We start from the raw sequence: 26,371 nt of genomic DNA on the forward strand, positions 1-26,371 counted from the left end.
ATGGCTCTCAGGCATGGGAAAGGTTTTGTGGCTCCCGGTATTTTCTTTTCTGTGGGAAACGGGTCCAAATGGCTCTTTGAGTGTTTAAGATTGCCAATCCCTGCTTTAAGAAATAAGCTGTATAACAAATATTGCCTATCTTCAAAGTTTATCTCAGATCTAAAGCAGGGCTATCAAACTCCTGGCACACGGGCAAGATGTATCATGCGCTGGCCATGCCCACACTCAGTTTAGCAAAGGGGAGGGGAGTCCTGGTACATCATGTGATGCTGCTGTAATGACGTGAGTTTGATACCCCTAATCTAAAGCCTTTCAGATCTTGACCACAAAAATCTGGATAACCATTAGATATCAAGAAAGAGTTGGAATTGTATGTATCAATTGCAAATCTTGACCATGGTTTGAATAGTACTAATAATGCTTGTTATTCAGAAATTATTATGCCATGACAGGCAAAGACAAGAGCTGTTGGACGGTTTCCTGTTCAATATTGAGAACTCATCCAGGGAAACAAGAATTCTGTCAGTGGCTATGGCCAGCTTTCTTTTTTTCACATATATCTAGAGCTGTGGATCGCATGTCAGTTTTGAATATTAAGTAATATTTAGAGAGGCCCCAAAGGTGCAAATCATAATCCAGTGAGTGGAAGGAAGAGAGAAATGTCCTGCATACCCTTCCCACAAAAATAACTGTAAAATCAGAACACAAATATCAGATTTAATAACATAATTACTTGAAGCCCTTGAATGGCTTTGACTTTCTTAAAAGAATATTTCTGCTTCTATTTAGTTGTACAATAAACTATGAATGCTTCTAGTCTTTGCACACAATGGTATTCAAACCATTTCACTTCAATAAAGGAGAACCCATCACGCTAGTTGTTTTCCAATTGTTACAGGAGCTTACTATTATGGTCTTCTAGTTAATGGCAGGAAAGGAACACTATAAAAGGGAATGGCATAATTTTAGGTGAAAGGTCAATAAATAGTGGGGACTATAACTTGGATAAGAGAAGCAAATAACAGGGAAAACAGAGGTTTTTCTAATCTTAGCATAATGTCCTTTGAAACTAGGAATGGTATCCTTTTGAACTAACACTACAGGTGTTGTAAGGGGTCAACTTAAAATGACTATCTGTGGTTATCTCTTCTGACTCTGACCATAGACAATATTCATTGTAACAGATTTTTGATGATTGTTATGGACAACTGGGCAGAAGAAACCCAAAAACAAAGGGAAAAAATGAACAGCTGTCTAAGCGTCTCTGAAGTTCATTAATAGATTTAGTGATGAAACATTGTGGGTATCTTAAGAACCTTCTGTTTATGCAGGAAATAATTAATCTGATTGCAGGTAGTGAGAGATCAGAAAGCAGCACATATCCGGAGACATTGTCAACTGCTGATGCCTCTGAGGTAGCAGAAGAGAAGAGGGAAGACAGTTCCGACACAGACCTTTCAATTGAAGGTGAATAATTCTATTCTGTCTTTCATACCAACATTCTTCACATCTTGTGAGAATTCTCCAAAGTGCTCACCTTAACATAGTCACCTTAACATTGGGCTTCTGTTGCTTACTTAAAGAGATTGTTTGTATTGTAGTTCCCTAGCCCAAAAGAAGACAGAGGTAGGCCGTAAAGTAGCCTTATCAACATTATTAGATAGCACCAACCTAATCAAAATGAATTTATAAATTTGAAATTGATTTGAAACAATGCAGCTTTAATAGCACTTCATTACACATAATGAGCCAAGTTAGCCTAATTAAGGCACTGCACTGGAAAGCAGAACACTATGAGTTCCAGTACTATCTTAGCCAGCTCACTTCACCTCACAAGGCTATTAATGTGGGGGAAATAGGAGGAGGAAAGTGTGTAGAAGGAGGAGTTTTTAATGTACTTGCATGCACAGATATATCAAGGATCACCAATTCACTTCTCTTTGATAATTGTTCTGTGAAGCCTTTCACAGGACTTGTTTCCTCTGTATTGAACTAAAGTATGCATTATCATCAGTGATGAGTTGCCAATGTTCTTACTACCCGTTTGGGCGTGCTCCTGCGCTCGCTTGCACCACTTCTGCGCATGCACAGAAGCGTCTGGGTGGATGGGCGGAGCCTCCTGTTGCTGCTATTACCAGTTCACCCGATCCAGGCTGAACCGGGAGCAACCCACCTCTGATTATCATCCATATAATGTATCCTTTGCAGATGCTGAGCGCTCATTTACAACTGTAAAGGGTCCAGACCTGTATAGAGAGGCATGCAAGCTGGTGGGAGTGATTCCTGTGTCATACTTCAGCCGGAACATGGAAGAGTCTGTTATGAATCTCAACCATCATGGTCTTGGACCAAAGGGAACCAAGGCCATTGCTATTGCTCTGGTTGTAAGTACTTTTACCTGATGCTATTGCATTTCTACACACTTTTCCCAGTTTGAGGAAGAAGGATTAAAGGGTCACCCTATATTACTGATAGAGTAGATTAAATACATAGTAAAACTGGCAATTTCCATGAACCTTCTTCCTTCCTTCCACCTTTTAAGCATTTTAACTGTAATTGAGTTTAACATTGACCAACTAGAATACCAGACCTCTTTACATGAAACCATTAAGACACCCACTTGTAGGTATAGAGATGATAATCTGCAAGAGATGCGAACAACTGATGTACTAGTCTTAATGTCTGGTACATAGACAAGGAAAAAAAGTCTGAGTTAAAGAAATGTTTTAATGGTTTAGATATACAACATTGTTAGCTTAAGCCTCTCACTGTGAATATATTGAATGTTATGAGACAGCCCTTCTGGTTATCCAGAAGCTGCGTATGGTTCCAAAAGGTAGCAGCTTGAATTGTTATGGGCGTTTTTTGTTTTGCCCATAATTTACATTGTTAATCATGTAAATTAATGTTATTAAGTGTCTGCATTTTTTTCCTTTTTGAATTCTTCATTCTGTAGTCCAACACAACCATCACTCAACTGGAGCTAGAGGATAACTGGATTCTGGCTGAAGGAACTACATACTTAGTACAGATGTTGCGAGAGAACTGCTACATCCAAGAGATGGTATTCTGTGTTTCCCTCATAGGTCAACAAAGGATGCTTTTTGTTGCATCAAAGGATGCTCAAAGAAAAGTCTCTTGTACTGCTCTGTAGAATTATGCTTGGCTAGTATGCCAGGCTATTTCATGGTTTTTCTGGATGTGCTATGAGTGTGTTGCTGAACCTTTTCGGCACCGAGTGGCTGCTCTTCCAGTTTCCAGCGTTCCTACGTGCATGAAGACCAGTTGACACTGGAACCCTGACGAGCAACAGGCAATGGCTTGCATGCCCAGAGAGATGGCTCTGCATATCACTTCCGGCACTCGTGCCATAGGTTCCCTATCATGATGCTATGAGCTTCACAGTCTTTACTTATTTGATCCCACTATATCTTTATCAAAGGTGAACATCTTAGTGCCCCATGCACAAAGCCTGAGTGTTGTCTTCATGAAAATGCAAAAATTGCTATTCAACTTGAGTGTTTAATGGGACGGTAGGAATTAATGGAATCCTGAACTACTTTATTGCATTCTAAAATATTTGTGGTAGAACTTACAAGTTCAATACTATTATGATTATTATATTTTTATTTCTCAATAAAAATTGTATATATGTTTTGTAAGTTATGAAAATAGTAATCCGTTTGAGCAACTATGACAACAAGAGGAAAAGTGTTAAATTCTTCTTATAATCCCCCCATCCCAAAATTGTCTACAATTTGCTCTCCTTATATGAAGAAGAGTGAATAAACAGGCCCAATGATTGTACTGACAATATTACTAGAATGTCTTCTTAGTCTCTTAGATTCATCACTTTGGTTTTTCAGAATTCAGCAGAAAATAAAGGGTAAAGAGCGGTTGAATAGTTTGAAGCCTTCTTGGGTGGGTAGATGGGTGGTGGACAAATTTTGCATTGATAACATTGGTCCAGTTTCTTCAACTTGTTTCCAAGTGTAGACTCCAGAAAATGGTCTTCAGTACAATAATAATAGAGATACACTCAATGGCTATATGTACTGTACATTATCTCTTAGAAAGTTATGTGAGGTACAGGAAAAATTGATGGAGCGATCAGTGTTTTCATTTGCCTATCTTTATTTTGTACAACACCGTATTTTTTGGAGTATAAGATGCATAAAAATTTTGAAAAGGCAAATTAAAAAAGTTTTTGCACTCTGCAGACCTCCCAAAAATGGCCTGTTTTGCGTGAAAACAGGCCCGTTTTTTTGTCAAAATGGGGCCCTTTTTGTCAAAAATGCATAGCCTTTAGAGTGCTCCTGGGGGCTGGGGGGGGGCAAAAGCCAGCAAAAAATGACCAGTTTTTTGCTCATTTTTGCCCTCCCCAGCCCCCAGGAGCATTCTGGAAGCCTCTTAAGCCATTTTTGCAAAGTGGGCGGGGTTTCAGGAGCCCAAAAATGCTGTATTCAGTGTACAAGACACACCCAGATTTTCACCCTCTTTTTTGAGATGTGTCTTATACTCTGAAAAATACGGTACTTCCACATATATTAAACTTAAATGTTTAATGGGACAGCAGGAACTAATGGAATCCTGAACAACTATATTTCATTCTAAAATATATTAAAGATTCCAACAAAATACTAACTAAAAAAATTATTCATTGTTAGATATGAATACCTATCTGCAAATGAATATATTATTTACAAAAATTAAGTGTGTCTATGTGTTTGTGGAGACACGAAGAAAAATCAGTGTAATGGACTAATTAGAGGGAAGGTTTTATTACCCGTGATTATCTATTAAATTGCAAGTTACCAGTTATGCCATTTGTATATGACATCATTACATAAAAGATTTAAATAGTACAAAGTAAATGTACATTTAATTGCCTGGCCTACACTACTTCGGGTACAATCAACTATTTAAGTCTACATGGAAATTTGATCAACTGAGTTTTAAGCCATTTAGTTGAAACCTGGGCGATCAGGTTTAAGAAAGTTTTGTTCTTCTTAAAGTGTTCATCAACATGTGAACATCAAGATGTCTCTCCAAGCCTTTTGTTCTCATGTTGATGAGGAAAACTTGAGAAAGTGCATTTTTGTGGCTGATTCCTCTTTTTTTAAATCTCTTGTCTTTTGGTAGCCTTCACTCAAAGTTTTTGACAGCAATGACATGGCATAATGGCTAAATGCAGGTACATCAAACTCTGTGTAAACATAAACAGAGACATTTGAAAATGAAAACATTTGAAGAAGAGTAAAATCTTGCTAAATTCTGGCATATAACATGGACTGTGTCATTCTCTAGGAATTCACAAATATCTAGTTGCTCAAATACTGCAAAGTGCATCAATTTCATCTTTCAACTCTTCTCTATAAGTTTTTCTTCTTTTTCAGAATATTTCCCATAATCACCTCAACAAAGATGGAGCTGAAGCGATCTGCAGAATGTTTTACCACAATATTTCTAACATCCGCTCCATTCGACTTGCAGGTAGGTTTCTTCCAGAAAGGCAGAAAGATGCAACAGAGCGATATTCAGCTTTACAGAATACGACATTTGCTCTTAGAAAGATCTCTTTAAAAAATCCAAGGATTTTGGCTGGCAGGAATGGGACGATATACAGAATAATGATTTACCCTACATCTGTACCTTTGGGGCCTGTAAATCACAGGTGAGAAACTTGTGATTCTTCATATGTTGCTGCTTGCCTCCTCTCTGAGCATAAAAGTTGAACTCCAACTGTAGTTTAGGATCACAATCCCCACCATGGGCATACAAATCAGAGATGGTATTCAGCAGGTTCTGACCAGTTCTGGAGAACTGGTAGCGGAAATTTTGAGTAGTTCAGAGAACCTGTAAATACTACTTCTGACTGGCCCCGCCCCCATTGATTCTCTGCCTTCCAAGTCCCAGCTGATCAGGAGGAAAGGGGGATTTTGCAGTAACTTTCCCCTGGAGTGGGGAGGGAGATTTTACAATATTCTTCCCCTGCCACGCCCACCAAACCACGCCCACCAAGCCATTCCCACAGAAACGGTAGTAAAAAAAATTGAATCCCACCACTGTTACAAATCTAAATACGAGTCACTTCATATGTTATCAAGAGGTTGAAAAAAGTCTTACCTGAAATTTTATAGTATCTCAAAACTCCTATATTGATAACTGTTTTCTTGTTATTGTTGTCACTTACTTAGCTTTTTATCTCTATAAGTAACATAGCTTTTTAAAAGTTTTGTTGATATATTCCTACTAACCACTTTGATAGTTCTTATTTTTACAGGCTAACAGTTTGATGCCGCTGGAATAGATTGCCTCCTAATTTTAGATAATACCCAGTTCCTGAATTATTAAGTCAAATCCTCTTCTTTAGATATACAGAATTATTGAATACAGAGGGTGAGCTCAAATCTAGTCAAGAGTTGAAACAAGAAGGGATGGAAATGAACTGGTATTCATATGTACAGATACAATCTAGATATAATGAAGATAGAAAAACTAAAGGTCTTTATAATAAAATGACTGAGTTAGACAAAATTCTAACAGGTACTGATGAAAAAGTAATTAAAAAACTATATGGATATTTATTGGAGTTTAAATTGCATGAAGAACAAGTTAAAGAAACTATGATAGCTTGGGGAAAAAACTTTAGGTATGGGATTGATTTAGAGAATTGGCAGAAATTGTGGTCTCAAAATTACAAAATGACAATGTCTACTGCATATAGAGAAAACTTGTATAAGATGTTTTACAGGTGGCACCTACCCCCGACCAGAATCGCAAGAATGTTCAAGAATAAATCAGAAAAATGTTGGAAATGTCACCAGATACCTGGCTCATACTACCACATGTGGTGGACTTGCACTGAAGCTAAAAGATACTGGACTAAAATCCACATGTGGTTGGAGAAAATGACACACAAATAAATAGACTTTAAACCAGAGGTCTTTTTATTGGGAATCATACCAGAAACCTATAACAAAGACTTAAAATATCTGATTGTAAATGTGTTAACAGCAGCCAGAATTGTATTTGCAAAAAACTGGAAAAACGAAACAATACCAAAACAGGAAGAAGTTATCCGAAAAATAATGGACTGTGCTGAAATGAGTAAATTGACATTTGAAATTAGAGAGCAAGAGGATGAACAATTTTATAAGATATGGGATTTGTTTTATCGGTGGCTAGGGGGAAAAAAAAACCTTGGAAATGAAAAATGATATACTTATGCCTTAATTGAAAAAAGTAAATGATGATATAATTATGCTGTGAAATAATCTAATAATGACACAATGAAGTATTAACGTAAGGTCTGGGGATATAATATATAAGGTTAAGAACTTATTACAATGATATGTCGCTGCTGATAAAGCAATTCTAATAGGGGAACAAATGAAAACTGGTATATACTGGCGATGCTTTGTTGAACAATGAAGGAATAAGATCTCTGTTTGAAGGTATGAAATGCAAGGTTAACAATAAATAGAAGTATACTCTCTGGGGGAAAATAATGCTAATGTTAACTAAATATATATTGTAGAATGAAAATAAGGCCTTTAGTTATATTAGATGATATATCTGAGACGGTAAATATTATTTGAAGATGCAGAGGTTAAAACAACTGTAACCAAACGACATGCTGCATATGATGATGGGTTTTTTTTTGTCTTTTTTGTCTTTCTCTTCCCCTTTTTTTTTTCCTTTTTTTTTTTTAAACCCTAGGTTATTGTGGTGTTTATTAAACCACAGAGAGATACGGGATGTATAAACGTAGTAGGGATGCACCTGTGATCAAATGACATATTGTATGTGATGATGGGGTTTTTCCCCCCCTTTTTTTCCTTCTCCCTTTCCCATTGTTTTTTTTTTCCTATTGTTATGTGATGTTGTCTATGTAATAAAAAATAAAATTATAAAAAAAAAATCCTCTTCTTTTCCAAGATAAAGAGGATTTCCATTTTTAAAAAGAAATGAAATTGAGTTTTACATGCATCATAAAGTATATTAGATGAGAGCTGTGTACTGTGTATGAATTGTACAAGTAACCTTTGCAAATGGGAGAAACTGACTTAGCAATTGTCTTATGTAAAACAGCCCGCCAACTTTTTAGTAACTTTTTCTTTGTCTTTAGGAAATGATTTTAGAGATGAGGCAGCGCCTTATTTTTCTGAATCCTTAATTGTGAGTATCTTGCTAAAGGGGACAGGTGGGCATCTGGAATAAAGGAAGCATTTAAGTAAAAATAGGAAAACAATAAAATTTGCCCAAACTAACTGGAACTTTTAAAGCAAGCTTCTCAAGCTTTAGATATGGTGAATTACAATTCCAGTCATCCCCAATCATGGCAAAAGGCCATATTTGGAAAATACCTCTTGTCCACAAGTGCAATAATTCCTGCATGCAACACCCTCAATTGCTCATTCAGTACAGGAAGGACTAATTCTGAAGCAATAGCATTGTAGTGAATAACTTCTGGCAATAAGAAGCTCAGACCAAGCATTAAAGAGAACAAAATAATCTGCACAATTTAAAGTGCTGGTTATTAACTTTAAAGCTCTAAACTGTGCAGCATTTGGTAGAACTGAATCTGCCTGTCCAATTCCCTTCCAATCCAGGGAAGTTCCCTCCCTTTGTGAGATTCCTAGGGCATGGGTAAGATGGCAAACCACCTTGGTAACTGCCATCACATTATGGATAACCGCTTCTCCAGACATACACACAGCCTCCCCTGCTGAATGCTGGAGATAGATTTTAATCTTTTTATTTCATCAAGGTTTTGGTCCTGTTGTGGTTCGCCAGCAGCCAGCGGAGCTGGCAGCAGGGTCAGATGGGGAGGAGGTTGGGGAGGAACATGAGCCAGTCCTGGGGGTTGAGGAAAGCTCAGACAAGGGCTCTGCGTCGGAGGCAGAGAGGGAATCAGACAGCAGTGAGGCAGAAGAACAGCTGGAGCCTATTCCCAGTGTGCGCTTGCACAAAGCTGCCAGAAGACAAAAACAACTAAGAAATTGGCTTCCTGTTTGAATCATATTCTACAACCTAAAGCAGGAGTGTCAAACTGGATTTCTTTGAGGGCTGGATCAGTATTGTAGTTGTCCTCCACGGGCCGGCCGGGTGGAGTGGCGGGGGGGGGGGGAAAGATGGGACAGATGCCTCTTGCAGCACCCTGCCAGCCAAAACACTCCGTTTTCAGCCTTAACAACCTCCAGCACTTGGCTGGCAAAAATGGGGTGCCCCCCATGCCCCATTTTGGCAAGCAGACTGCTGCAGGAGGCCATCCAGGCCAAAAACAGGGTGCAGGGAGGCTGTGTGCATGCCTCCCTGTGCCTTGTTTTGGCTGGCAGAATGCTGCAGGAGGCTGTTTTCACTAGCAGAGGCACTGCAGGCCAGTCCTTTGCTATTTCCAGGCTGGCCGTGCAGACCAGATCTAAGCACCTTGCAGGCCGGATCTGGCCCAGAAGTCTTGAGTTTGACACCCCTGACCTAGACTGTAGTTCCCAGCATACTGTAGTTTCCTATTAATCAGGTTTTCTGAAGAATAAACCAGAATGGTTTTATTCTGAAAACACTTAAATGCTACCTCAAGATTGGATAACTAGTTACACTACCAGTCGAGATGCAGAGGAAATTCAAAAATAGCACATCTGAGAGTGTATCAGGTCAACGTGGTATTCCATGTATATGTTTTAAGGTAGATGGATGTATATACAACACTACCTTGGAAACATTATTATTGACGCCTTGGAAAAGTAGAGTTTCACATATCATAAACAAGCATTTGTGAAAAAGGTGATCCTTGTTTTAAGGCAAGTGCTTAATAGAAGACAACAACTGACTCTATAGGTCTCTGCACCAATCTTTCTACAGGCTAATTACAGAGTGATAGAGCTGGACCTCAGTTACAATGAGTTTTCCGAGAAAGCTGGAGAGCTATTTGGACAGGTGCTGGGTAAGTTTTGTTTCCCAACTTAAGGGAGGAGATGTGCCAAATAGTAATATTACTGAGTCAGATATCAAGACCATCAAGGACTCCAGAGTAGTATTCATATTTCACAAGCAGTAAACATCCAGAAACAATACAAAACCCACAGTTGCTTTGGATAGTGACATGGGCAGCACATACATTTAATAAATAAATCTTGCAAAAGTGCCCGTATGACATATATAAGTGTTTGTGCATCTTTTATTCAGTCAACAATGAATCACTGGAGATTCTGAATCTGAGCTGGAATCATCTGCGGCTGAAGGGTGCTACGGCCCTGAGTAATAGTCTCAAGGTGAGAATTTGCTGGACTATCTGCATTAGATGTCTTGAGTTTAAGGCCTTGAGCAAGGCAAGGCTGAGTATGGTACCAAAGAAACAACGATAAAAGCCAAGGGGTGGGATTCTACCAGTTCAGCCCGGTTCGGGCATACCTGTAGCTCTGAAGATCTGCTGAGAGTGACCTGGTTCGCTCTGTCCTTCAGGTGGATTTACACTTTCATTAGCTATGAATTAAAAGCCTCAAGTCTCAAGAAGATAGTGGCATTGTGGAAAATTTAAGAGGCAGAATCAGCCTTGAATCACTGCAGCTACTATGCAGTTTTTCAATATCACTAGCAGCAGGTTCTACACACCTTAGCCCAACTGTGATTCCCAAAGTAATCTAGTTGGTCTCTGTGTGGAAGAAAAAAATGTTGGGAAAGTAAGGCCTTCACATTATATATGTGTTGATGTAAAACATGATCAGAGTTCTGTTCAAATTGATTTCATTTCTGATTTCAGAGCTGAAGTTTAAAATGTTTTTTAAAGATTTACATAGCCACAGATAAAAGTTGGTTTTATCTTCTCTTTTTTTCCTGGAGGTTAATGGAACATTGAAGATACTGAACCTTTCCTGGAATGGCTTTGGAAATGACGGTGCTTTTGCCCTTGGAGAAGCTCTGAAAGTCAACATTACGCTTGCTGAATTGGATATCAGCAACAACCATATCAGCAATGACGGGGCAATAAAGCTAAGCAAAGGATTAGAAATGAATGGGAGCCTTAGAATCCTAAAGGTGGGATGCCATCTTCTGACTGAGGGTCTACCAGTCTGACGTTCTTTTGGTCTGCCAACTTTATGGCCCTGGGTGAACTGTCTACAGCAGTGGTTCCCAAACTTGGCAACTTTAAGACTTGTGGACTTCAACTCTCTGGCTGGAGAATTCTGGGAGTTGAAGTCCACAAGTCTTAAAGTTGCCAAGTTTGGGAACCACTGGTCTACAGCACTGATAAAGTTAAGGAGTTCACTGTAGAATCTGAGAAAAGTTCCCAAATTTTGTTCTTATGTTTTCCTGTTTCTAGACTTCAACATTACAGAGATTGACTTCAAATCAGTTGAAGTAGCAAAGAGGATAAGAAATGTAGAGTTGCAAGAAAGACCTGCCAGAAGAAGATGTTTGACCAGGGCATTCACATACCATGTTGCTTATAAATTTAGGGGCTGAAAGTGGTCATTCTTACAGCTTTTATTTGAGATTAGTTTGCAGCTGATCATACAAACAAAGAAAGCCCTGACTATAAGTAGATCTTGCTTATTGACAGCCTTGTGCAGCAACCATTCAAAGTTATGATATTGCTGACAAAATAACTTTTGGGCATTTACGAACATTGCAATGTCTCTTTCTGTCACATATTTGCCATTACAATGAACTAGTAGGCATTGTCTGATGCTGACCTGTTTTTACTCTCTTTTTTTCTTCACTCCAACAAGTGATCTCTTCAAGCAACCTCTCCTGTTGGCTAACCAATTTTCCCCCTGCAGAGCAGAGAGATTGGAGAGAAAGGGATAACAAGAGAGTAAGCAAGTATACAATGGAGAACACACATCAAAAGGAATGCATGCATTTCTTTCAATTTGCATTCCCCATTGTGTGCCCTGTTTACTCTCTTGTAATCCCTTCTTATCCTATGAACGTAAATACAAATATTAATACCTTTCTTGCTTATTATCCAGCGTCAGGGTTAGTATTCCAAAGGGCAGGAGAGGGGCAGCGGGAAAGAAAAGCCAAAGTAAAATTGTAAGCACAGTAGCAGTCCAGTGATTTCCCCATTAACATCTGCATCACTTAGTGATCAAGTTGGTGGTCCCAGTTGTGGTCACTAAATGAGGATGTCTGTTGTATTTCCAATCCTTGTTTGAGATTTATGTCAGCAATATAAGCTGTAGAAATGTAATAACAGTTGCATCTATCTACCACCATCAGCATTTTCCTTTGGTCTGGAGCAGGGGTCTCCAACCTTGGCAACTTTAAGACTTATGAACTACAACTCCTAGAATTCCTCATCCAGCTGGATGAAGAATTCTGGGAGTTGAAGTCCACAAATGTTAAAGTTGCCAAGGTTGGAGACCCCTGGTCTGGAGGATGGGATTTTCCCCCCATAAGTAAACATAGGCCAGATCTGTCAAACTGGCGGCATGTGGGCCACGCCCACCCCACCTCCACAAAAGCAAAAAACATCCCAATGCATCACGATACTGCCTGCGATGCGATCGGGTTTGACACCCCTGGCATACACTATGGCATAATGTGTATGCCTGTTACAGTGCTTGCACTACCACCCCACCACCCCTTGACCTGTGTCAGCTTCTTAGCCCAGCTAAATTTGGGCAGCTGCTGCCATATGATAAGATAGTAATAATATATTTAGCACATTTAATAATAACAAAAAAATAAAGTTCTTCAATATCTTATCCTAAGTCAAAATTGTTATCAAGAAGCGGTTACTGCCAATAAGAAGTTATCAAAAAGGAAATGAGTGCAGAGGAAACCATTGCTATTTTTTGATGCAGCATTGTAGAAATCTGTTCAGAGTTACAAACAATGAACAATGATATTATTTGACTGTGCTGAACAAAATCAACAGTTCTTCCAGGCAGCTGTCCCTTCTTCTCTAGCCTCCCAGACATCCTTGCTAAAAATCAATTTCTCTAATTAGATCATCAATCCATGACAATGTCCAAGACATGCATTGCACTTCTTTAAAAGCTACTGGTCACTGTTATTTCCATTTTACAGGTCAAGAATGTTGCTCACGAGTTCATGCATTGTATAAAATCATGCAACAAATCTATATTAAAATTAGAACAGAATCAAGTCTCCAGATCTAGGTGCAGGCTTTTTTTTAAGCTCCAGGACCAAAATAATTTCTTGTGCATTATTTCAGGATCCAAATTATAGTTTATTTTCCTCACAGATGTCCCAGAATCTCCTCACAGTAGAAGGCGCTATTGCTCTTCTCATGTCAGTCAGGAAGAATCCAAAATCCAGAATGGAAGAAATCAACATCTCAGTAAGAATGAATTAAGAGAGGGAAAGTTAAGAAATATATATATATATATTGCTATGTGCACAAAACCAATTGTTGGTAAAATGCAAGGTTGCCACGTATCTTGGACTTTATTAAGAGAAATAATTTTTTACAGAATTATATCTTATAGCATAAGATATTTACAGTATATTGTAAACTCTGTACAAGTTAAATATTAGATAGGATCATTTGCAGCATTAGCATCTCATTAGATTCCTCTTGTTCCTCTTGTTAGATTTTTAGGGAAACCCCTAGGGGTAACAATCTTGTCAAAACGTTTTCTCTCTCCCTATCTCCTCCTCCTCCCATTATTAAGAACATCGTTGAAAAGCATCATGCATGCCAATCAAATAACACCTTTGGTTACTAATAGAGTCCTAACATTCAATAATATTGAAATCATCTTAAAGCCTCATAAACAATTTTAGTTCCTTTTCCAATACAGCCCAGAGGAATATTAGCTTGAAGGCTTCTGAGCTTCCTGAGTTAAATGAAGAAAACTAAAGTCCATCTTGAAATGAATTGTATAGTAAAAGAGCAGCTCACCGCATACATACCAAGTGATCTTCAAAAAGAGAGATATAAAACAGTAATGATCTCAGGCACATTTGTTTGGAAATACATGACATTTTGTTCCAAAGAATATGCTAGCAAGTACATTTGTATGAAAGACCTAGTAAAGCTACCCGTGATTGGCAAAGCAGAATACTTTGTTCAAAACAGGAAAAAGAGGCTGAATCATTTATGAAAACTAATGGCACATATGTAGATTTGTGCAAATCACAGAACTCTTGAGTTTTGGGTGCATAGTTTGAAAAGCAGAGAATAATTAGAGTTCTGCCAGAAGGTTCATCTTAAAATTTCCCTGTCAGTACCAAGAACATTATGGTAACTGTTTTTATAAATTCAGATTCTTCAGAGGTTACCCTAAGTTCATCTTTAAGCTCTAAATTGACTTCTGCTTTTAAAGAAGGATGTGCCCTATTCTGGCAGAGTTAATGCTATCTACTTGATTGAGGATGATTCATAGATAATTGACTAGCAATGTGATTAGGAATAGGATCTCTACAATCTGTATTGGCCTCTGTTGTGGAAATGCTCCTTCTCCTGTGCCATTTTGGGTTTGACTGCAGGATCAACCAGATCCCTGGCTTTTTCTGAAACATTTGTCAGATCTTACCCAGGCTCCATGGATGCATGCATAGAATGCTTTTTTGAAAGAGCATTAGATGTGTTTCTATTGTTATTTAGAAAACAGAATTAGTATTCTCTGAAGAGAAGGCAGTTCTACTCTGCACTGAAGTGTCTAAAACAGTGGTAGTCAACCTGGTCCCTACTGCCCACTAGTGGGCGTTCCAGCTTTCATGGTGGGCAGTAGAGGTTTGCTGTAACTCTGCTTTATAAATTTGCTTTGATTACGAAGGGATGTAGGCTGTGCCATTTTGCCTACTAGTGTCCAAATCCTGTGTCCAAAAAGAAGCCAGTCAGTGGGTCAGAGGCATGGCAGAGAAACACAAGTTGAGGTGAGAGTGCCTGCCCTCTCTCCAGTGGAAAAGCTTGCCTCCAGAAATCCTGGGCACTCCAACAATGGATGTTTTTAAGAAGAGTCTAGACAGTCACTTATTTAAAATTGTATAGGTTCTCCTGCTTGAGCAGGGGGCAGGGTGCTGGATTAGAATACCTCCAAGGCCTCTTCTATTCTATTCTATTCTATTCTATTCTTTGTGGCTGGTGAGTCAGACTATTTTAAGATATAAATTTAGTGCTCTTTCAGAAAAGTGCTAAACGTTTGTTCAGAGCATTCCTTCCTTCTACATATACAACCTGTCACTTGGACACCTTCAAAAGTGGCTACCGCAAAGCAGCAGGTTCCTCCATATGCTTTTATGACCCTGTCCTGCCACATCTTAAAGGAAGTGGTTGCTGCTTGTTTTTCCTGACAGAGGACAAATGCTTGGTGGGGAAAAATGAAACTGGGAATCTTCCTTTTCTCCCTCAAGTGCTACTGTAAGCATATCACTATTTGCTGGCCTCATCCTTGGGTAGAATTTGTGTGTGTGTGTGTTGTGTGTGTGTGTGTATATGGTGTTTGTGTGTGTGGTGTGTGTGTGTGTGAGAGAGAGAGGGGGGAGGGAGGGAGGGAGGGAGGGAGGGAGGGAGGGAGAGAGAGAGAGAGAGAGAGAGAGAGAGAGAGAGAGAGAGAGAGAGAGAGAGAGAGAGAGAGAGAGAGAGAGAGAGAGAGAGAGAGAGAGAGAGAGATGCCAGAATATTTTTCTTCTGACTCAAAAATTGGAGGACAGTGACATAGCCATCCAACTTGTACTTAGAATGACTCATTGAAATGGTTTCAGTGGCTAATTTCTTATGGGAACTAAAAGGTGGGGAAGGGATCCTTTATTTCTAACCCCAAAACCCTGTTATCCTGCTCTTGGCTCTATTTTAGAATGTGCTTGTAAATGAAGGCTTCATCCGGCTGTTAGATCATGTCTGTGAAGTACGCCCTGAACTAGATATCATCTATGGAGGAATTGGAGGTCATGTTGTGCGGAAAACCGAGCATCAGATAGATGCTATGAAGCTGATTCAGGTAAATGTAACAGTCAGTCCTTTACCTGAGATATGTTTTAGGCTTCTACTCAGAATATTGGGTCTTTCTTGAGCTCTCATTTCCTCCAATAATGCAAAATTTAGATGATGCTATGGCCAATCCCCCTTTCCATCTGCAATGTGTCTGGATTAATGCTTTGCCATTCAAACCTTGCATTAATGAAAGACACCATAGTAAATTAGCTGCAAATTGCTCCAGGGTTTGGAATCAAGTGTTAAAAATAAATGCATAGTTTTAAAAATCTGTTCAGCCTTTATTAATCAGTGGATATTTCGTCCTTGAGTACAACCTGAATCAACTACTGCAGGACCTTCTTCCTTGAAGGTTATGGACCGTAATCATTCATGGAGGGTCAGTGTGGGTTGGTAGACAGTTGTTTTGCAATTTCCCAGGTTGATAGAGCGTGACTGGCTCAAAGTCACTCAGCTGTCTTCCATGCTTAAGGGAAGACATGAACCTGAATTTCCTCACTCCTGACCAGCTTAAGAACCTTAACCATTATACCACAATATCTTCCATACACATGTATGCAGGGGTTGGCTTCCAAAATTTCAGCAAGGGGTTCTCTGCCAGGTTGCTGGGTGGGCATGGCTAGGATAGGCGTGGCCTATTCAGCTTCCTGCACCATGGGGGGGGGTGTTTTCACCTTCCCCGGGCTCCAGAGACTTTACTCGAGCCTCTGGGAGGATGAAAACTTGCTCCCCTGGGGTCCTGAAGCCTTCCGGCAGGCCTGTTTTTTCCCCTCCCTGAGCCTCCGCGTGTGCCCTGCACTTACTTCACATCCAAAATGGGTCACATGGAGACACCTGGGAGGTGAGGAGTGGGCAGGGCCAGCCAGACGTGGGATTTGGAGGTTCTCTGAACCGGCCATAATGTTAGCTACGGGTTCTTCAAACCCAGACAAACCTGTAGCAACCCACCCCTGCATATATGTACACACACGCTCATAGAAACAGACACGCCCTCAGAATTATGTTAGAATTTGCCAGGTTTTTGAGAATATTAAGCTTTATCTCAAACGTTCTGAACACTTTTTGGTAAGTACCTCAGCTCCCTCCAAATTAGTGAAGGCCAAATTCTTTTGTCTGGGCCTAATTTCTGTGTGGCATATGGATCAATAGCTGAAATGAAAGGGTCTACTCTATTCTAAATTTTTGCAATCCATTCGAATATGTTTTTTTTTACAGATCAGAGAAATTTCTTCCTACTGCTTTGATAGCCTCTCTATAGAGACTAGCCTTCTTGGCTGGTTGCCAGCCTCGCCCATAGACATTACAGCATTAATAAAGCCCATCATAATTATATTACCCAAGTCAGCAAACTAAACTGTATTGTATTAAAGTAAAAACGTATTATATTAAATGGAAAAGCTGGAAATAGCCCCTGATGGAGCAATAACCAGGATGTGCCCCAGAAGTATCTGTAGGATCTGAATGTTTTATTTATTTAAAAGCAGGATTACTATTATGATGCAGGCTCTGCCCTTTCCACAAGGATGTGGAATGTCACAATGTACAATTGAAAGAGGCAAAACCTATGTCATGATGGTGTTGTGACACTGCTTTCATTATTTGCCCTCTGATGTGCTCCTCAATTGCCTGCTGAACTAACATGTTTTAAAGCTATAAGTAAAGCAGGAAACAGCTAGATAGAATTACTAATAAAGAAGAATATTTGTGGCTCGGGGTTGAAACAAGAGGTCCCTGGTGCTCTCTGAGCTTGGTTGTTCTCTTGCAGACGTTTCACTACCCAAACTAGGTAACATCATCAGTGCATCGATGATGTTAACTAGTTTGGGGTAATGAAACGTCAGCAAGAAGACAACCAAGGATCCCCCAGATCAGGGGTGGGTTCCTGCCAGTTCTAACCTCTTCTATAGAAAAGGTTCCACAAATCTACCATGCCATTTAGAACTGGTTCCAGCTCCCTCCCCCCACCCGTCCACACCACGCTTGCCCCGCCGCTCACCGTTCACTGATTGGCTAGCTCACCAATCGCCCCGCCCGCCTCTAAGAGTCTAAACCTTAAAGTCTTAAAGCTGTCAAGTTTGAACATCCCTGGGTTTTTTTTTTCTAAAGGGTTAAGGGTGCAAGGGTCTTGTAACTTGACAGCTTAAGACTTGCACACTTCAATGCCAGAGTTCCTGAGCCAACATGACTGGAGGAGGAATTCTGGGAGTTGAAGTCCACAAGTCTTAAAGCTGTCAAGTTTGAACACCCCTGGGTTTTTTTTTCTAAAGGGTTAGGGGTGCAAGGGTCTTGTAACTTGACAGCTTTAAGACTTGCATGCTTCAAATGCCAGAGTTTCTGAGCCAACATTTTGGTTGTTAAGCAAGAGCGTTGTTAAGTGAGTTTCACCATATTTTACAAGTTGGCCACACCCACCCAGTCACTTGACTGCTAAGCCACTCCCACTCGGTCACATGGCTGGCAAGCCACTCCCACAAAGCAGGCCACACCCACAGAAAAGGTTCTAAAAAATTTTGAAACCCACCACTGCCCCAGATAGAATTCTCTGAAAAAAGCATTATATACCAAAAGTGCCAGCACTATGAATGTTAAAACATATTTAGCTTTAAATAACTATTCCAATCAACTAATAATTACATTTGCACCTAGGAAGATAGTAGAAGCCTTTCTATTGTGTTCTGCCAAACCACAATGACACAACATCATGTTACCCACTTTGTACTGTAAATAATCGGCTATATAGCACATAGATGTGCAGGTACTCCTCATTTAGTGACTGCCTTGTACGGTCAATTATAGTTATAATGATGATGAAAAAGAAACTGCAACCAGTCTTTGAACTTAGTCTTCACAAGTAAGTGATGCAAAGGGAAGCTGAAGTAAGATTGTAAAATCGTGATGTTTCCCTTAGCAATAGCTTTGATAAATGACTGAGCTGCTGTCCAAATTGTGGTCGCTAAGCAAGGATTACCTGCGTGACTCTCCAGCCGTGGTTGAGTTTCAGTTCTCATTAATCCAAGCCAAATGGCTTCTTTTGAGGGATGGTGGAAGTTACAGTCCAGTCATCCTTGGCCACTTATTGCCCGTTGTGATCTAAAGAAAGAGATTCGCAATGAGAGTAGAAATTTAATGAATGTGCTACCAAAAAGAGAGATATCCATTTGAAGGAGTCCCTCAGGAGAACCATTCCTTAAGCAGCATAATGAGGTTTCTGAGCCTGCAGCTGGCTGTTCCAAAATGGCAGGATCAGAGTTAAGAAGAATTAAAACTAAGAGAAAGCTTGGAGACCATGAGTTTGCCTTAAGGGAAGTGATTCAGTTGTAAAGAGGAAATTATAGTTTGGCCAAAAGTAATGTTATATTTTCTGAAATGAAAAGTGGACAAGGTTTAATGATTGCTTAAAGTATTAATAGTTAGAAAGCAGAAAAATTCACAACAGCCTCATCAAAGAGCCCTATCCAGGGGATGCAGGTTGAGTTTCCAGCAACAGAAAACTTAGCCTTTATCTTAGAACTGCAGAAACGGATGTTGTGGCACATTTACCCAAAGACACTTGATGCCACCCTGAGGGAAGTGGTTTAAAATACTGAACTTGTGGTCTCACTCACTTCTTCATTTTTTTCCTCTTTTATCCCCAGGTCTATTTAGATATCAACAAACTAAAGCCTTGGGACTTTTTTAAGAGTATGGATAAATATGGTGATATGAAAATTCCCGTGGCAGAGTTTCGGAGAGCCATGATGCTGGTAATGTTTCAAAACGTAGAATTCTTTTAACTTTTACGGTTAACCCCAAAAGATCCCTGGGAATTTTAAATTCATTAGAGCGTTCCAGCTTTTTACCACTACAACTCTCAACTCATCTGCATCTGAAAAACCAAGACAGATAAAAAAGCAGAGAGCCAGCTTGGTTTAGGGCCATGATGGCGAAGCTGTGGCACACATGTGCCCAAAGTGGCACGTGAAGCCATGTCGGCCAGCATGCACAGCCTTGCCTGTTTTCCGGGTTTCTGGCATGCATGCACATGCAACGATCATCTGTCCTTTGTGCACACAGCAGTGCTGAAAACCAGTGTACACATGCACACCAGCCAGCTGATTGTCAGGCTAGAACCCATAGCAAGCTATGCATGCTAGAACCCGAATGTTAGGCTTTTCCAAAGCATCATCCCTTCTTGTGTGCAGCAGTGCTGAAAACCAGCCTGTGCATGCGCTCCAATCAGCTGATCATTAGGCACACATGTGCACTAGAATCTGGAAGTTCAGCTTTTCTGGAGCGTGACTCCAATGAGCACACACGTGACATTTCTATTCGCCATTACTGGTCTAGGGTTAAGTCATCGGGTTAGAAAGTGAGTTTAAGTCCTGCCCTGTGCATAAAAGCCAGGTGAGTGACTTTGGGACAGTCTCTCTCTCTCTTAGCCCAGCCCACCTCACAGGATTGCTGTTGAAAATGAGAGAAGGAAAGTGCTGGATATGTTTGCCACACTGAGTTATTTGTATTATTATTATTATTATTATTAATAATAATAATAATAACAACAACAACAACAACAACAACAACCTAGGCCCCTGGGTGGGGCCCGACTAGTAACCAATGCCAAATCCGGCGAAACAACTGGCCGCTGTGATACAATTGTATAATAATAATAACGATGATGACGATGATGATGATGATGATGATGATGATGATAGGATACAAGTGAAATAAATAAACAAATAGATATAAAATTATACTGATGATCAGAAAAGGTTTTTTAATTGTTTTGTGGTCGGAATCTGCACTCCCTTCCCTATCCCCAACTTTTTTGTTGCCCAAGAGTCAGAGGCCACAGATGGCATGAGTATGAAGAGGGCTGGAACAGTTGGTCCTTTTCTCCATTAGAGGAGCGAGGAAGTTTTTTTAAAAAAAGATTTTAAAAAAGGAAAACATCAGGATAATGACGATTTAATAGCTGACCAGCTGCTTCAAGGCTGTAAATCGAGATGATGACATGAGGATGAGTGAGCAGGGTTATTGCCACTTTAAGAAGCTGTCTATATAAGGGAGGCCATATGAGGGCGTCTCTCTCTCTCTCTCCTCGTGTTTCTCTCTCTCTCTCCTCGTGTTTTATCTCCATTGTGGTTCCCCGTGTAGAGTTGAAAATTGCTTGCTTGCCTGGTATTCGCCTAACATGTGCATGTATATTTTGGCTCGGGATTGAAACAAGGTCCCTGGTGCTCTCTGAGCTTGGTTGTTTTCTTGCAGACGTTTCACTACCCAAACTAGGTAACATCATCAGTGCATCGATGATGTTAACTAGTTTGGGGTAATGAAACGTCAGCAAGAAGACAATCAAGGATCCCCTAGATACAGAATTAAGTCAGTGGTGGGATTCATTTTTTTTATTACCAGTTCTGTGGGCATGGCTTTGTGGGCATGGCATGGCTTGATGGGTGTGGCAGGGGAAGGATGCTGTAAAATCTCCATTCCCACACCACTCCAGGGGAAGGTTATTGCAAAAGACCTCATTTCTTCCCAATCAACTGGGTCTCAGGAGGCAGAGAATAGATGGGGGCGGGGCCAGTCAGAGGTGGCATTTACTGGTTCTCCGAACTACTCAAAATTTCCACTACCAGTTCTCCAGAACTGGTCAGAACCTGCTGAATACCACCTCTGATATAAGTCTTGTATATAAACCACTATGTACTTTATTTTGCTCCTGGGTTGTCTCGAAATAGTAGTCACACTGTGCAGACTCTGACAGAAAATAATTAAGAAAAGCTTCTTACCTTATTTCCATCGTAGCTGTGTTTTTCCCAGAGAGAAAGAGGAAAATCACATCATTTTTATTTAACACCGGTGAGATGTTGGTGGCATGAATTTTAAAGATTCTGAGGGGCCTTTAAAGTACTCAAGGAAATATAGGACATAGTTGCCTTTTGTTGCCCATCTTTGATGGGGATATGAATGCCAAGATTCTAAGCAGTACATTAATTGAGTGGCCCCTGTTGACCAAATATGTCAGACAGAAAAAGGTTTATGACAGCTGCATTAGGTGGACTAGACCAGGAAATCAACTCCACCAGAAGGCTAAAACTACTTTGATTGAGTTTAGCTATTATAACAAACTCTTGCAAGTCCAGATGTTGTGAGGACATCCTGGGCTCAACAAATATTTTACTTCTTGTTGCCTTGGCAACAAAACTTGCATATTTCTGTCAAGAACTCCTTCCTCACTCACTACAGTGTGCCAAAGTAAATGTGAAACAGTAAATATTGATATTTCCCAAAAAGTCTCAAAGCAAAATACCTTCAATAAACAGACATTTTCAACTTCAGAGGGTAAAGGTGTGAGTTGAAAAAGAAGTTTCCTACATGTATGCTACATTTAAGATTTTGCAAACTGTCTTCACGATATGTACTATTGATATTGATATAGACTTTTCTCCCTTATGCTGATGACACAGAAAAACATTCATTCATTCAATTTCTACAGCTGCCCAGCTTGCTTAGGGAGTCTTTGTGGCTTACACGGGAAAGAAAAAATGCAGTGAGGAAAGAAGTGAAATCTGTAAAGATGAATCTGTTCCAACAATTTCATTACAAACATGGTGGATTTATGATAATATTTAAAGAGATGGATAGAAATAGAGCTATAGCTCAAAGAGTAATGTGCTAACGGCTAACATATTACTAGGTAGTGGCTAAAACTGAGATTGGTTTATAGAGGTTTATAGAGGTTTATTTGCATTTGTAGGCCGCCCTTTTCCCTGAGGGGACTCAGGGCGGCGCACAGAGAACCAGGGAAGGGGGGATACAACGTTGAGACAACAACACATAATAAAATAATGAACAACATGCATACAACATTCGGGCGGGGTAGCAATCCTTATCCCCAGGCCTGACGGGCGAGCCAGTTCTTCAAGGCTGTGCGGAAGGCCTGGACGGTGGAGAGGGTACGAATCTCTACGGGGAGCTCGTTCCAAAGGGTCGGGGCCACTGCTGAAAAGGCCCTCCTCCTTGTAGTTGCCAGCCGACACTGGCTGGCCGATGGAATGCGGAGGAGGCCTAATCTATGAGATCGTATAGGTCGTAGGGAGGTAATTGGCAGAAGGCGGTCTCTCAGGTATCCAGATCCACTGCCATGTAGGGCTTTATGGGTGATCAATAGCACCTTGAAGCGCATCCGGAGATCGACAGGTAGCCAGCGCAGCTCGCGGAGGATAGGTGTAATGCGGGTGAATCGGGGTGCACCCGCAATCACTCGCGCGGCTGCGTTCTGTACTAGCTGAAGTCGCCGGATGTTCCTCAAGGGCAGCCCCATGTAGAGCACGTTGCAGTATTCCAGCCTAGAGGTCACAAGGGCCCGAGTGACTGTTGTGAGGGCCTCCCGATTCAGGTAGGGTCGCAACTGGCGCACCAGGCGTACCTGGGCGAATGCCCCCCTGGTCACAGCCGCTATATGGTGGTCGAATGACAGCTGTGGATCCAGGAGGACTCCCAAGTTGCGAACCCTCTCTGAGGGGTGTAAAATTTGACCCCCCAGCCTGAGTGTTGGATTATTGGCCAAATTTTTGGGAGGAAAACACAACAGCCACTCGGTCTTTTCTGGGTTGAGCACGAGCTTGTTAATCCTCATCCAGTCCATGACGGCTTCAAGCCCCCGGCCCATCACGTCAACCGCTTCATTGATTTGGCACGGGGCGGACAGATACAATTGAGTATCGTCCGCATATTGATGGTATCTGATCCCGTGCCTGCGGATGATCTCTCCCAGCGGTTTCATGTAGATGTTGAATAGTAGGGGGGATAAGACCGAACCCTGCGGCACCCCATATTTTAGGGGCCTTGGGGACGATCTCTGCCCTCCCACTAACACCGACTGCGACCTGTCCGAGAGGTAGGAGGAGAACCACCGTAACACGGTGCCTCCCACTCCCACCTCCCGCAGTCGTCGCAGAAGGATACCATGGTCGATGGTATCGAAAGCCGCTGAGAGGTCGAGGAGGACCAGGATGGAGGAATGTCCTTCATCTCTGGCTCTCCAAAGATTGGGAGCTGAAATGGAATGCCCAGTTCAATTATGGATATTGGTAAGGAAATGTAGGATCTAATATGAGTAGGGTTGGGCTTTCTGCCTTCTGTTGGATGAAAATTATTATTGCAAAAAAAATACTTCCATCCCAAACTGCTATCAGTCTAAGATGTTGTTATTGTGGGAAAAATAGGAGAAAGGAGTGTTAGTATGTTTGTTGTCTTTGCTTTCTTCTGGGAACTTTTAAAATTATAAGTCTAACTTACATCTCTTGAGTAGTAATTAGATCTCCCTCCAAGTACTATTCAGATCTGGCTACATTTACTTCAACCTTCACTTTACTTTACTTACTGTATTTTTTGGACTATAAGGCACACCGGAGTATAAGACGCACCATGATTTTGAAGAGGCAATTTTTAAAAAAATGTTTTTGCATTCTGCGTGCCACCCAAATCCTCTGCACACCTTGTCTTTTGCAAACAAAAAGGGGGGGCTGCAGAGCTTTGGGAGGTTTGTAGAGTGCTCCTGGAGGCTGGGGGAGGGGCAAAAACGGTCTGTTTTTTGCAAAAAAAAGAAAGGCATACAGAGGCTTTGGGAGGCTTGTAGAGTGCTCCTGGGGCTGGGGTAGGCAAAAATGAGCAAAAACAGGTGGTTTTTTGTTCATTTTTTCCCTCCTAAGACCCCAGGAGCACTTTGCAAGCCTCCCAATCCATCTGCACATCCATTTTTTCAAAGAGGGTGGGATTCGTTAGGCCAAAAATGCTGTATTCAATGTATAAGATGTACCCAGATTTTCACCCTCTTTTTTGAGGGAAAAAGGTGTATCTTATACTCCGTAAAATAGAGTAAATCAACCAAGATTGGCAAGGTCAGTGATGACTAACCTTTTTGTCGCTGCGTGCCGAAAGTGTACATGTACCCATAATGGAATGCGTGCCTGACACACACACACCCCATGTGGGGCAGAGACCCGAAAACCAGCTAGCTGGAGGGAGATATGCACACATTTGCAGTGGAGCTGAGCTGGGGAGACGGATCAGGTGCCCACAGAGAAGTCACTGTGCCAACTGTGGCTTGCGTGCCATAGGTTCTCCATCACGGGCTAGATGTTTCCACCTTTTGAGACTTCTCAAAGGGAACTCTGCTCCTAATGTCTACAAAATTTTAGCAGTGAAGCCGAATTAGTTGATCACTGTCTTTTTTTCCAGGTTGTATTTCCAACTTCCCAGTCTAGCCTACAATTTTAGTTTTTCACAATGGTTCCCCTTATAACCAGATGTGATCCTGCTTCAATTGGTGGACCACTCGAGGTCATCCAAGGGCTGCTGCCCATTGTAACGATAACCAAGATCTATGCAATAATTATATTCTTGTGTCTCAAGCAATCAAAGATCCCCCTGAAACGGCTGCAAGTTGTAGACCTGGTGCGCAAATTAGACCCCAACAGAACAGGCTACGTGGACTACAGGTGACTGCTATATGCTATTACATTAAACATTTTTATTTTTAAAAGAGAGGGGGGGGAGACTTACATACCGATAGAAGCATTGTTTGTGATCTTATTGACCATTTGTGTTGATGTGCCCCAAACTCAATATACAGTATAGGGCGATATTTTCAAGCCTTCTGGGCATTTAGTTATTAGTTATTTTCAGCATCCTAAGGAACTTGGAAAAGGAAGAAAAGTTCAGCAAAGTTACTTTATTATTAACCGTACTGTTTTTTCTTCATTTTCAATTTAGTCACTATAGAGTTGAGGAGCCGGTCAAGAAACCCAAGAAAAATGGCGATGAAGAGGAGGAGGAAGAGGATGATGAAGCTGAAAAATAGTCCTAAAAGATGAGTGCTGGCAGGAAGCTAAGAAATATGCTTTGGGCTGAGTAATAAGTGCTGGAGGTAGGGGGGGGGGCAATTGAATATCCACAGACCTTAAGTTTAAGCAATAAAACAATAAAATGTATTGTAGTAGAAGCATCATCCAAAAGAGGAATGTATAATGAATGGTATTTGTGAAGGGCAGTCAAAAAGGCAAGAGGACAGAAGCAGGCCATAGTCAAGTCTTAGAAAATGTTGGCCAACTCATCTAGAGATGCCAGTCAATCTCATCTCATTTCAGAATGTGAAGCAGGCTCAGAGCTGCAATACTTGGATGGGAGACCAACATGGCTTGACTGAGAAGTCGAAACATTCTTGGCATCCTGCTCCTTTTTGTTGCCAAGAAAATAACATGGATGTCTCTTATGAAGTCAATGGGTGGTTAACTTTACTGGAAAGAGACTTTTCTTTTCTTTCTCAGAGTGGTGAAGTTAAGATATGTTGGGTTTCAATTCCCATAATGCCCAGACATCATGGTCTTGCCAGGAGGATATTGTGGACCAAGCTGGGGGAAGGATGTTTTATGTCTTAAGGTTTATGGTATTAAAGATAGGGATCAGTATCACAAACAT

At 40.8% G+C, this 26,371-nt stretch overlaps 1 protein-coding gene across 1 annotated transcript; it reads left to right on the plus strand.

Moving 5' to 3' along the window:
* LRRC74A (leucine rich repeat containing 74A) lies at positions 1–25,754 on the plus strand. The gene is made up of 14 exons (XM_087704579.1): positions 1–37; positions 1,354–1,467; positions 2,209–2,384; positions 2,957–3,064; positions 5,397–5,493; positions 8,132–8,181; positions 9,865–9,946; positions 10,189–10,274; positions 10,843–11,037; positions 13,217–13,312; positions 15,774–15,917; positions 19,546–19,653; positions 25,307–25,392; positions 25,667–25,754. Exons 1-14 carry the CDS (start codon positions 1–3, stop codon positions 25,752–25,754), a joined length of 1,467 nt encoding a protein of 488 aa, XP_087560705.1.
* Positions 25,755–26,371: the final 617 nt, after the last annotated feature.

The sequence above is a fragment of the Thamnophis sirtalis genome, unplaced genomic scaffold (genome assembly GCF_051295495.1).
Source record: "Thamnophis sirtalis isolate CommonGarterSnake01/CBP01778 unplaced genomic scaffold, rThaSir2_p1.2 scaffold_1, whole genome shotgun sequence".
Classification (NCBI taxonomy): domain Eukaryota; kingdom Metazoa; phylum Chordata; class Lepidosauria; order Squamata; family Natricidae; genus Thamnophis; species Thamnophis sirtalis.